Source organism: Choloepus didactylus, chromosome 9, assembly GCF_015220235.1.
Source record: "Choloepus didactylus isolate mChoDid1 chromosome 9, mChoDid1.pri, whole genome shotgun sequence".
NCBI classification, from domain to species: domain Eukaryota; kingdom Metazoa; phylum Chordata; class Mammalia; order Pilosa; family Megalonychidae; genus Choloepus; species Choloepus didactylus.
Window position 1 is genome coordinate 69111863 of NC_051315.1, and position 12851 is coordinate 69124713.

Here is a 12851-nt window from a genome sequence, read left to right on the forward strand (position 1 = left end):
GAATTGCTCAAAGAAATCAGAGAAGACTTAAATAAATGGGAGGGCATTCCACGCTCACAGATTAGAAGGCTATAAATATTGTCAAGATTTCACTTCTGCCAAAAGCTACTTACAGATTAAGTACAACACCAATCAAAATTCCAAAAGCCTTCTTTGCAGAAAAGGAAAAGCCAAGCATCAAATTTATTTAGAAGGGTTAGGGACCTGAATAGCCAAAAACATATTAAAAAAGAAGAATGAAGTTGGAAGACTCACACTGGCTGATTTTAATTCTTCTTACAAAGCAATGGTGGTCAAAACAGTATGACACTGGTACAAGGACAGATACAAAGACCAAAGGAATCAAGCAGAGTTCAGAAATCAGCCCTCACAATCACAGCCATTGAATTTGTATAAGGGTCCCAAGTCCGCTCAATGGGAAAAAAAAATAGTCTCTTCAACAAATGGTGCTGGGAAAACTGGATCTCCACATACAAGAGAATGAAGGTGGACCACTACTTCACACCATATATAAAAATTAATTCAAAATGGATCAAAGACCTATCAATAAGAACCAGGACTCCTAGAATAAAATATAAGGAAACACCTTCAGGATCTTACATTAGGCAATGGTTTTTTAGACCTTATACTAACAGCACAAGCAACAAAAGAAAAAATAGATAAATGGGACCTCATCAAAATTGTAACTTCTGCGCATCAAAGAACTTTATCAGAAAGTAAAAAGACAACCTACAGAAAGGAAGCAAATATTTGGAAACCACATATAATGAGAGTTGAATATTCAGAACATAAAAAGAAATCCTACAACTCAACAACAAAAGGATGAACAACCTAATTTTAAAATGAGCAAAATATTTGAATAGACATTTCTCCAAAAAAGATACACAAATGGACAATAAGTATATGAAAAGATTCTCAATATCATTAGCCATTAGGGAAATGCAAATCAAAACCATAATGAAATACCACTTTACACCCACTAGAATGGCTACTATTCAAAAAACCAACAAAATAACAGGTTTGGAGAGGATGTGGAGAAACAGGAACACTCATTCATTATTGGTGGGAGTGTCAAATGGTGCAGCCACTGTTGAAAACAGAATGGCAGTCCCTCAGAAAGCTAAGTATAGAATTACCATATGACCTGGCAATTCCACTTCTAGGTACATCCTCAAAAGAACTGAAAACAGGGACTCTAACAGATATTTGCACAACAATGTTCAAAGCAGCATTATTCACAACTGCCAAAAGATGAAAGCCACCCAAGTGTCCATCAATAGATGAATGGATAAGCACAATGTGGTATATACATGCAATGGAATATTACATAGCCATGAAAAGGAACAAGGTACCTGAAAACATATTGTGTGAAACAAGTCAGACACAAAAGAGCAAATATTGTATGATCTCACTGATATGAAATAAGCAGAATAAGGAAATTAGCATAACTTGTGCAAAATTTCTCTTGAGGGTAATAGGAGAGTTGTGGTAATGGATGATGATGGTAGTGAATGTAATGAACACCACTTAATTATGTATCTGAATATGGTTAAAGGGGGAAAATTTGGGGTTGTGTATATGTTACTAAAATAAAATTTTTTAAAGAAAAGGCCAAAGCTTGACAGAACAATAAAAATGGGAAAAATTACAAGGAACAGTTAAGACCTCTTCCCTCCCCTACAGCTGTCAGGTGATTTTTAATAAACATTTACAGGCAGACATTTTAAACTGTTCAAGAGCACAGAAAAAAAAGTAGAAAGTTTCACTCCATCATTCTCAGAGACTGGCTTAATCTTAACACCAAAACCACCCAAGGACAGCAAACCAAAAAGGAAACATAAATCTCATGTTTATTATTTGTGAAGATAGATACAAAAGTCTTAATAATACATGTAAGTGAAAAACAAAAGAATATGCATAATACAATCCCATTTGTAAAGGAAAAAATTGTGAATACATACACATATGCATGGAAGGGTACGTAAATGCATAACTGTACATAAGCACGCACAATATTGCAAAGATATAAGCTTGGAAATATAAACCCCCAAACTGTTAACAGTGGTAATCTGGGATGGGAGTGGAGTTGAGGATGATGGAAGGGAAGGGAAATTTTTAGCTTTTACTTTACATACTTATTATTTGAAATTTTATAATTAACATATTTCACATTTGACAATTAAAAAATAAATGAAAAGCAGAGATTAAATATTCATTTGCTATTATCCTCCACTTGTTAAAGCTAAAATTAATTATTTTATTCACTCACTGGTCATTCATTCATTTAATAAACACTTAGGGTACAACTCCTCTGTGTGGGCACTGAGTTAGTCATTTATAAAACAAAGATGTGCCCAACCACCAGGTACTTGAAGCTTAATTTTAAGACCCCAAATGGAGCAAGTTATTTCCTTTCATAATTCTTAAACCAAAGATAAAGAGTTGAATTTTAAGTTAAATTCTAATTTGTATCATTTATTTTTTAGATTATAATCAAAGATAGAAAATATTTTCTTTTTCTGGAATTTGTACTAACTTCGTTCTAAAAAGAATAGCTGATAATTTTTATTCATTTTTTTTCTATTAAAAAATTCATTTCTTTTCATTCACTTAACAAAGGTTAGAGTTCTGGCTCTGTGTCAGACACTTTACTGGTCAGCAGACATGTAAAGATGAATAAATAACATGTGCCCCTATTTTGCCACTAAGTTGTTGACATGTTGCATTCATGCTATGGTGGTTGGGAGCTGTATATACCCAGGAAAGACGTTCTTAAACTTAATCCATGCCTGTAGGTATGAACCCATTATAAGTAGAACCTTTTGATGACCTTTAACCTTCAGTTAAGGGTGGCCACCTCAGTCAGGATGGGTCTTAATCCTATTACTAGAGTCCTTTATAAGAATGAAATTCAGACAGACAGAAAGCCACTGAGGGCACAGCCAGAAGCTGAACATCAACAGAACCCAGAATAGAAGGGAGAGACCAGGAGATGCCACCATGCACCTTGCCATGTGACAAGCTTAGGGCCAAGGATCGCTGGCAGCCAGCCCCAGACCACCACAGTATTCAGGGAGAAAGCACTGCCTTAATGATGCCTTGATCAGGACTTTTTTTAAGCCTCAAAATCGCAAACAAATAAATTTCCACTGTTTAAGCTGAACCATTGCATGGTATTTGCTTAAGCAGACCAGGAAACTAAAATGCATGCTCTGTCTGACACAGCAGTACAAAATATGTACCTTAGCAATCTGGTACTGCAAAAAGAAACTAGCAAACTGCCCCCTTCAAAAATAAAAGTTAATTTCAGTTTAACTCAGATATATCATAATTTTTCTCAAAAGTGTGAAATTATTCAATGCTTTTATGCTGAGAGGGAATAAATTGGTGGGAAAAAAGAACATGGCAGCTTTAGAGGAATAGAAAGAACTATGGCTCCAAGTGGACAGTGGATTCTAGAGTCATTTATGCCATTAAAAGGCTGTTACTAGGATTACTCACTCTGACTCTTTCCCCACTGGAAATATGGCAATAATAACTACTGTGGGAGAAAACGAACTATTTGAAAAAGCCTAACAAAACCTGGTGAACATGAGGCAGTGTGGCCTAGAGTCCCTGACACCTGTGTTTTTGTTATTATGCTTTGGTTTGACTTTTTTTTTTTTTTTTTTTAACTTTCCACTTTGTCACTCATTAACCAAGCAAATTCACAAACAAAATTTAACCTGTGTGCTTTATGAAGTGGAAAGAATGCCAAAGAGTCAGAACATCTAAGAGTCACAACATCTGAGCTTACATCAGATCCTGCCTCTTCCCAACTCTGTAAGGTAAAAAAACGAACAAGTTATTTAACCTATTTGCATCTTAGTTTCTTTGCAGAAAAATAGGAATACAACTACCTCATGGGATTACTTGAATGATTAAACAAGGAAATACAAACATAAACTTAAAAACTATTGCAGATTGACTAGGCATTTCTCCAAAGAAGATACACAAATTACGAACATGAAAAGAAGCTTATCACTAGTCATTAGGAAAATGCAAATCAAAACCACAAGGTACCACTTCACAACCAGGAGGTTGGCTTTTATCAAAAAGAGACATTAGAAAGTGTTGGTGAGGATGTGGAGAAAAGTGAACCCTCATACATTGCTTGTGGGAATGTAAAATGACACAACACCTGTGGAACAGTTTGGCTAAAAAGCTAAACAGTGTTACCATTACAGTCCAGCACTTCCAATCCTAATTATATATCAAAGAGAAGAGAACTGAAAACACATGGCCACACAAGAACTTACACTCAAATATTCATAGCAACATTATTTAAAATAGTCAAAAGTAGAAACAATCCAAATGCCCCTCAACTGATGAACGGATATACAAAATATGGTATTTCCATACAATGTAATGTTTTTCAGTCATAAAAAGGAATGAAATACTGATACATGCTACAATATGGATGAACCTTGAAAACATTAAGTGAAAGAAACAAGACACAAAAGGTCATATTTATAATTCCATTTACATGAAATGTCCAAACAGACAAACAGATAGAGACAGAAAATAGATTAGTGTTTGCCAAGTGCTGGGTGGAAGGCGAGAGTGCAAGTGATAGCCAATAGGTTCAAGGATGTGGCCTTTTTTGGGGGGAGAGTTCGGGGGTGAGATGAAAACATTCTCGAGTTAGTGGAGATGTTTGCACAACCTTACAAAAATACTAAAACCACAGAATTGTGCATTTATAAAGGGTGAATTCTATAGTATATTAGTTATAGCTCAATAAAAGAAAATTAATTTCAATTAAACAGTTCAATTTAAATTTCTGCTACTTTTCATTGGTATATATCCTCCTTTTCTCAAAAGGTTGCTTTATAGGTCTGTATCTATAGAAGACAATGTTTCCTGTTGATTGTTAACAGCTATGAAAGCTCTTTGAAAAGTTAGATGTTATACATATGAATGCTATTTTCAGTTAAATAAAACTACTAATTATGCCAGAGAAAATTTCTATAAATCAGATTTCATATGATTTTATTTCTTCAAAAGAAATGTCCTCGTTAATTCCAAGTATGTTTTTAGGGAATGGAAAAGAGTTTCAAGGAATCCTTACAGATTACATGAAAACAAAAGATTAAAAACACATTATTTTCCGTAGCTTTTTTTTTTTACTACTAATTCATTTTGTATGTTTTTTAATTAGTGGACATTTTGCTTTCAAAAGTCAGTAGGAAGAAGACCTGCCTAAAATTTCGTTAAATATCTGTCAATCAACTAAAACCCAGTAGATGCAAACTTTTGACTTCCATTTACCATTTACATTTCCATGTACAGCATTCTACTGTCACACTTCTAGGTCCAAAACTAGGCTCTTGACCTCTTCCATCAACTATTCCTTCCAATTATTATTCACCACAGTTAAAATGCTTGGCAAACTCTTTATTTGCAATAATTCATTTTTCTAATGTTGGGGAACTTATTAGAGTAGGCCCAATTTTTAGGTTAAATTTGGTCGAGAATGTTTGAATAAATATTCAACAAAATGATTTCCTGGTATTTGAGTTATAAAAACAATCTATTGAGTTGTGTAATGCTTTCTAGGTCCTGCAGGGATTTTTTTCATGTATTTTGGTCACAGGGTAAAAGACAGTCACCAACTTTTGTCCACACAAAGCATTATGTATAAAGGCTTCCTGGTTCTAGAACAAAGAAGTATTTTATTGCTCAAAGCAAAAGGAAAATATCTTCCTTCCATTTAGTATTGTTGTACTAAAATAGCATACCAATGAAACCAGCTAGGTATCAGCATCACACACCGTAGGTAAACAAAGACAAACTGTTCTTTATTATGTATTCTTTCTTGGGAGTGGGGGTTCTCACACTTAAGAAAATAAGGTTTCTCAAGGCAAAGAAAACCATACAGATTTTCAACGTAGGGGTATTTTTAGAGGCAATTTTAATGTGAGGGCTTGGCAACCTGTGCTGGGATGCATGGAATGCTTGGCACAGAGAGAATGTGTAGACAGGGACGACCTGTCAAAGAGCTGCTAAGAAGGTACTCCCTGAACAGCACTCCAACTTCTCGGGCGATGTCTGTATATGAAAGATGTCAAAGCACCTACTGTCAAGGCAGCAGCAAATCCAAACCGTTCATCCCAGGGTGAAATCGCACCCGTACCCTCAAGAGCCGGTCAGACTGCGGCTCTTTTCTAATACGAGTATTCCTAAAACATAAAAAATAAATACATAACCACAGACCTTGCCAACTAGCGCTCTCTCTTCCCTTTGTGACTCTCCCAAAAGGCTGGAGGGATGTTATCCTGCAGGCCCAGGGGAAGCCAAGCCACACGAGGGAGGCGTCCAGGAGCCTCGGCGCAGAACGGGTACCGCCGGCCGGCGTCCCCCACCCACCGGGCAGGGCTAGTCACCGGCCACACAAAGGAGCCAGCCGCGGCCCCTGGACACGATGACTCGCCCCGGGGCTGGACGCCACATGTGATCCCTGCACGACCTGAGGACTCGACCCGCCGGAAAATTAGGATTAATACCCAAACCTGTTGCACTTTCGGGTCCCTTTCACCCAGAAATGAACGAGGGCGCTCAGGAGGGGAGACGCGAGCGGCCCGGACTCTAAGGGCTGAGGCCGGGGCCCGGCAGGCAACGCGGAAAAAGGGGGCTGTCCGCGGGGCTCCCACCTCGGGCGCTTTGTCTGCGGCGGCGGGGTGGGGGCGACCGGGTGGGAGCGCTCCTCCCTCGGCGGCGCGGCCCCGCCGCCCCACGGCCCGCACCGGGGAAGAAAGCCAGGCCCGCTGCCGCCTCCCCCCGCTCACGTTCGCCACCCGACCTCGCGGCCTGCGCTCTCCTACCGCCGCACGACCCGGCCACCCGGCCGCCACGCTCACCTGGCTGGTGCCGGCGCTAGCGGCCAGCGGCTCCGGGGCGCTGGGGACGACGCGGGGACACGAGCGAAGCGCGGGCGGACGCGGAGGGCGAGGCGGGAGGAAGGCGGGCTGGGGGCGGAGCGGACCCGGGCGGCGGCGGCGGCTCCAGTCGCTCACTGCTAATCGCGTCTCGGCCCCTCGGTGCGTCAGGCTGTGGGCGACGGCGCGGATAGCGCAGGCGGCCGGGCGACCTCCAGGCACCACGGGCGAACCCGCATCCACGCGACCCAGCGCACGCCCAGGTGGCGACGGCGCAGCGGCCCCGCCCGGCGCGGGCAGAGGGTGGAGCAGGGAATCCCAGCGGGTGCCGGGGACTGGGGGTTGGGCGTGCAGGGGGCCTTCGAATCACCCCGGCCGATCCTGCGGTCCCCACCGCTCGCCGCGCTCCGCCCTCTCGAGCCCGGGAGGCAATGTGGGTCCTGAAGTCAGGAAATCTGGGCTTAAGGCCCCCCTACTTGACATCTCTTTTCTCTGTCAAATTCTAGTATTCCCATTCTTGGTTTGCTGGGATTCTTCCGCCCACAAGTACGCGCTGCCAGGAGAGGGTAAGAGGTGGGTTTCCCCCGCAGTCTGTGGTGTGAGTTAATGGTGAAGGCTTCTGGAGGGGAAACGGTTGCATTGAGGAAGGGCAGCATTCGGGGCATTTGTTTTTCTTTGAAAGTGCAAATTTAATTCTTAAATGGCCCTCTAATAATGGCTACTTCCCCATCTTCACTAGCCCTAGTTATTTTTCTCCAAATATAATGACTTCGAAGTCTTCATTCTTTACGTTTTATTGCTTAAATCATTTTTATGTCATTTCCTGAATTCAGTTCAAAGAGTCATCGACTAACACCCACACGCTCACAGCCATGTGGACCCAATCTGCGGCCTTTCCGTGTTACTCACTCTGCCACTCACTTCAGTATCACCGTTGACAAAGTCTCGCCATGCCAGCATCTAGGCAAACAAATCTCTAATAAAATTCTCTGATTTAAACTCTCATGGATGGATTCTTCCTCTGAATTCTGTGACAATCTGTCTCCACTACTTCAGCCTTTTTGCTGGTCCTTAGGTCAAGCCTTTCTAATTTCACTTCTGCTTGTGTTCCACATGACTGCCAGAGGACTTTCAAAAACAGATCTGAGAGTGATACCTTACTTTTTAAAATACTTCAGAGGTTCTCCACGTGGACAATCAGGTCCAAGGTTATTACCATGGTATAGAAAGCCATGTATGATCTGATCCTTCTACGTCTTCAGCTCCAGCTCCAGCTCCTACCATATCCACATGTCACACACAGACTCAACAGACTGTCTCTGTGCCTTTGAATGTATTCCTCCATTTGCAGTCTATCCCTAATTTAACCTAATTTGACATTCCTTCTAGACCTAGCATCACCTCCTGTTTAGAATTCTCCCTGACATTCCCTCCTTCCGTCACACTCACAACCTCACCTCACACATTTATATTGAGTTAAATACACTTTCCTCTCTGCTTTCATAGAGCCTTTTATCTATAATAATCCTTAGCACTTTCTGTTTTCCCATTTCTTTGCTTGGTGGTCTTCCCTCACTAGACTATAAGGCCTCCAGAACATAACACAGTGCTCAGCACAAAGAAGTTTCGTTTAAAATAATTGTTGAAGTGAGGTAGTCATTATTCGTTCTAACATGGATATTGAGCGTCTACTCAACAAGAGGAATCCACAGTTCCTGCCATTTTTGACTTGCCACAGCATTCTCTTCCTCTCTCTACTATGTGGTGTTCCCTTCTTACCATTTTTAACCCTTTCCTGCTGCCACTCATATTCTTTGCTTATCCTAATAAAGCAAGAGATGCCAAACAATCCATTATACAGTATAATTCTGTGTTACCCAGTTATAGGAGAGGTAACTGCCTGTTATAGAAAAAAACAGTAGTGTGTGAATACAGAGGATGAAACCTGGGTGCTGTATTTTCCAATAACTACTGAATGAACCTAACTCAAGCACTTAAATTCACTATACCTCGCTTCTGGGCTTCCTTCAGCTCTATGATTAGCATTGATTTTTAATATTTTATTATTAAGATAAACATATCCTTTTTATATGTGTATAAATTGAAGGGACTACCAGCTTTGCAAGCTAATTGTCCAGCATATGCTTGAACTCTCCAGGGACAGGAAACCACTCATTACATCTCAGCAGTATTCATCTTTGAACAGTCCTGCTAATCCCTGCATTGAACTGAAATCTTTCTCCCTATAAATTTGGTAGGTAGTTGTGGTATTGCAAGAAACACCCCCTGGATTTAGACTCCAAAACAGTGGGTCAAATCTCATTTCTATAAATTCCTAGCCATGTGACCTTGGACAAGTCACAAAACTACTCAAAATAAGAGTATGCTCACCCCCAACAGGGAGAAATAATAATAACAGTACATTACATAGTAACTATGAATACAATGTACATTAAAGCACCCAGTTGGTGGCCAGGAGATGTTCATTAAATCTGAATGTAGAACTAAAGTGTGTTGGATACAGAACAAGCCCTATTCCCTTTCCATAAGTAGCCTTTCAAACATTTGAAATCAGTAACCATATTACATGTCTTCTCACACCCAACCTTCACTAGCATGCCCCATTCATCTACTCCTCTCATCTAAGAATATCCTAGTGCCTCTTAAATTGTAGTTTCCAGAACTCAGTCCAATATTCCAGGTATAAACAGAACAGTACAGGAGTACGATCTTCTACATTCTAATTATGATCTTTCAAAATTCAGTTTGATGTCGTATCGGTATTTTTCAACCATCCCACATTGTTTATAAATATGTTTTTGCCAACAAGAAATGAATAAAGTACCCCCAAAGCTTTTTTAAGTCTTTGACATATATGTGGCTATAAAACTATATCTTCTCTATCTTACATTTGTACAGTTTGTTTTTAGAAGCTGAGTGCAGATCTTTGCATTTTTTCTCTCTTAAATATCACTTCGGAATTTGTGTACCAGAAGCCCTTGACTACTAGAAATCAATGTGAAATGAAGATAACATTTAAAAAACATTTCGGGGGTTGGAGGTGGAAGAATCCAAATTCCTAATTCCTTCTGTTACCATTTCCCTTAGGCTTTTAATTAAAAGCCTAATTTAAATATCATCATCTAAAATTATAGAGCTTCTCACACATATCTTGTTTTACTTTTATAGTATATTGATACTGAAAACATCATAAATATGTCAAGAACCCTCTACGGTAAGGCGGACTGGCATTGTTAATGCCATTTTACTGAAGCTTAGCTGGGTTAGGTAATTTGCTGAATGAACATGCACTGGGTACCAAAATTTACTTCTTGATGAAACCACCCTACCCACAGGCCCTGCTGAAGGGATGGCCATAGGCAGTACCATTTTGTGGTGTGTAATCCTGACTCTCTGCTGATTGCACCTGAGTTACCACTTGACCCGGAAGCAGCCAAATCATAGACTGTTCCAAAAAGGGACGTGAAAAGAAAAGCTCAATTCAACTGAACTGGTTCAGACAATCCACTAGGGAAGCTGAGTCTAAAAGGAGGCACAGAGGGAGAACATGGGTGGGAGAGAGCATGCCAGCTCATCAGTGAGCAGAAGTTATATTGTTAACACTTTCATTCACTCATTCATTCAACAAATATTTATTAAGCATCTTTCTGCTTTAAGTGCTGGGGATACAGTACGGATAAAATACACAAAAACTCTCCCTCATGGATCTTGCATTCTGGTGGATAGAGACAGGCAAAAATCACACCAAATAAATGGATTATATAGTAAATTTGAAGATTGTAAATGTTGGATAAAAATAATGCAGGGAAGAGGACTAGAAAGTGCCAGAGAATAAGATACAATTTTTAGCAACATGAACAGGAAAGTCCTCATTTGAGCAAAGGTTTGAAGGAGGTGAGGGAGTGAGATTGTGGTTATGATACACAGAATTAGAAACTGAGGGAACTAATTTGGTGTTGGGGTAACCACGTAAACAAAAACAAGAAGCAGATATCAAGAGGGTGGCAGACCATGGTGTCACATAAAGCAGGGTATTCAAAATCTAGCTGGGTTTTTTTGTTTGTTTGTTTGTTTGTTTTGACTTAAACATCAGGGATTTATTGGCTCACTTTTTTGTTTTGTTTCTAGAGAAGTTGTAGATTTGCAGAAAAAATCATGCTTAAAAAATTGTTTCCATATACCACCCTATTATTAACACCTTTCATTAGGGTGATATATTTGTTAAAATTGATGAAAGAGCATTTTTATAATTGTACTAATAACTGTAGTCCCTGGACTACATTAGAGTTTACTGTTTGTGTTGTACAGGCCTATGTTGTTGTTTTTTTTAATTTTTATTCTAGTACTATATATACAATCTAAAATTTCCCCTTTTAACCACATTCAGATATATAATTCAGTGCTGTTAATTATGTTCACAATGTTGTGCTACCATCACCACCACCCATTACCAAAGCTTTTCTATTAACCCAAATGGAAACTGTACACAATTTAAGTATTAACTCGCTAGGGAACTGACCCAGGCACGCCTCTAATGTATTAGGTGGGAATCTTCGAGGACTGTCTCAAAATCTGAATTTTCAAAACACACACAAAATGAGTGGGGTATTTTGAAAAGAAAAGTTCCACAAACTTCTACTGATAAGCACTTGTGTGTTGTCTTGGGTTCTGAATGCCTTTTAAATTCTGCGTTCTAGGAAGCACAACTGAATTTTGCATTCCTCTCCTCCTAAGAGGCATACTTGTTCAATTCTTCTGCTATTCCTGGGAAATCTGAAATCGTGGCTGAGATTTGGTTTTTCTAATTTCCATATGCATTCTGTACAAATCAAACAAAAAGCAAATCTCTACACCATGAGAAGACATGTCTGTATCTTGCAACCAAAATTGCCTAACACACCATAGTCACAAAGCTATGAGATGGTAGTGCCAAAATCGCAGCAATGTCTTGTGTTCTTCTTTCTGTAACTCTTGCCTTTAGGAACAAAACAGAAATGGAAATTTGAGGGTAACTCCTTAACATTTCAAAACCAATTTTTGAAAACTGCGAGAGTATTTTATTTTAAAATCTAAAGGCCTGTCAGAAAGTATTTTATAACATTTATTTGTATAATGCACAGTTAATACACTATTGATTCTTTAAGAAAAATGTTATTAATAATTTTAAAGTAATTACTCTGAGTATCTGATTTATTGGATTTTATATTTCACATTTTAATTTCAAGCTCAAAATTTCTCTCTTTCACTGAGGTAACTGAAACAATCTCTTTTTTTTAACCATGTATTTTCATACTCTTGAAACTGTATGTGACAATTTTAAGTCTTGTTTCTGGTTTTTTGTTTTGTTTTGTTTTTTTGACCACCTATTACTTCATAATCTAGGCCAATGGATTTGAATTCCTTTAGATGACAGAACTTTTTCCAAGGCCAGCATAATTTGCATTCACTTGAGTAAGGTGGGTTGTTTTGTGTGTTTTTTCCCAATCGTACCTTCACAGATGCTTTTGGTAAGAAGGTCAAAGGAAGGAGTAAAAGTGTTCGAAGTTTTATAAAATCAGCAAAATCTTTTTCTGGGAAAACTGACTTCTTTTTCTGGTTGCAGAATCATAGGATTTTAAAACTGGAAGGCAGCTAGACCACCTATTCCAATATCCACATTTTCCTAAGTCCCAGAGAAGATAAGCAACATATCCAACTCGAGAATTAGTTAACAAAATATTAAAGCCTAGAATCCAGGCCTCCTGACTACTTCTAGTTGAAATAAGCTGAAAATATTTGAATATTATCAGTATCTGCTGTGTGTCAACAATTTAGGCATAATCCAAGTTTATTCATTAAACATTAACAGTGCTCTAAAAGTATTCCAAATCATTGAAAATGAAATAAAATTTCAGACCAAGGAAAAGTCCCTAA

At 39.2% G+C, this 12851-nt stretch overlaps 2 protein-coding genes across 4 annotated transcripts in view; one reads left to right on the forward strand and one right to left on the reverse strand.

Moving 5' to 3' along the window:
* Window positions 1-7023, reverse strand: part of SESTD1 (SEC14 and spectrin domain containing 1) — a 154488-nt gene extending 147465 nt beyond the window's left edge. Inside the window, exon 1 of one of the 3 annotated variants that reach the window (XM_037850449.1) lies at window positions 6900-7023. The gene's annotated coding sequence lies outside the window, so the exon portion shown is untranslated. Of the gene's footprint in view, window positions 1-6551; window positions 6571-6899 lie in introns of those variants that run through there. The other 2 variants (XM_037850451.1, XM_037850450.1) reach the window with 2 other exon arrangements.
* Window positions 6310-7916, forward strand: LOC119543760 (translation initiation factor IF-2-like). The gene is made up of 2 exons (XM_037848649.1): window positions 6310-7490; window positions 7751-7916. The coding sequence occupies exons 1-2, from the start codon at window positions 6310-6312 to the stop codon at window positions 7908-7910; spliced, it is 1341 nt and encodes a 446-aa protein (XP_037704577.1). The 3' UTR covers window positions 7911-7916.
* The last annotated feature ends 4935 nt before the right edge of the window (window positions 7917-12851 follow it).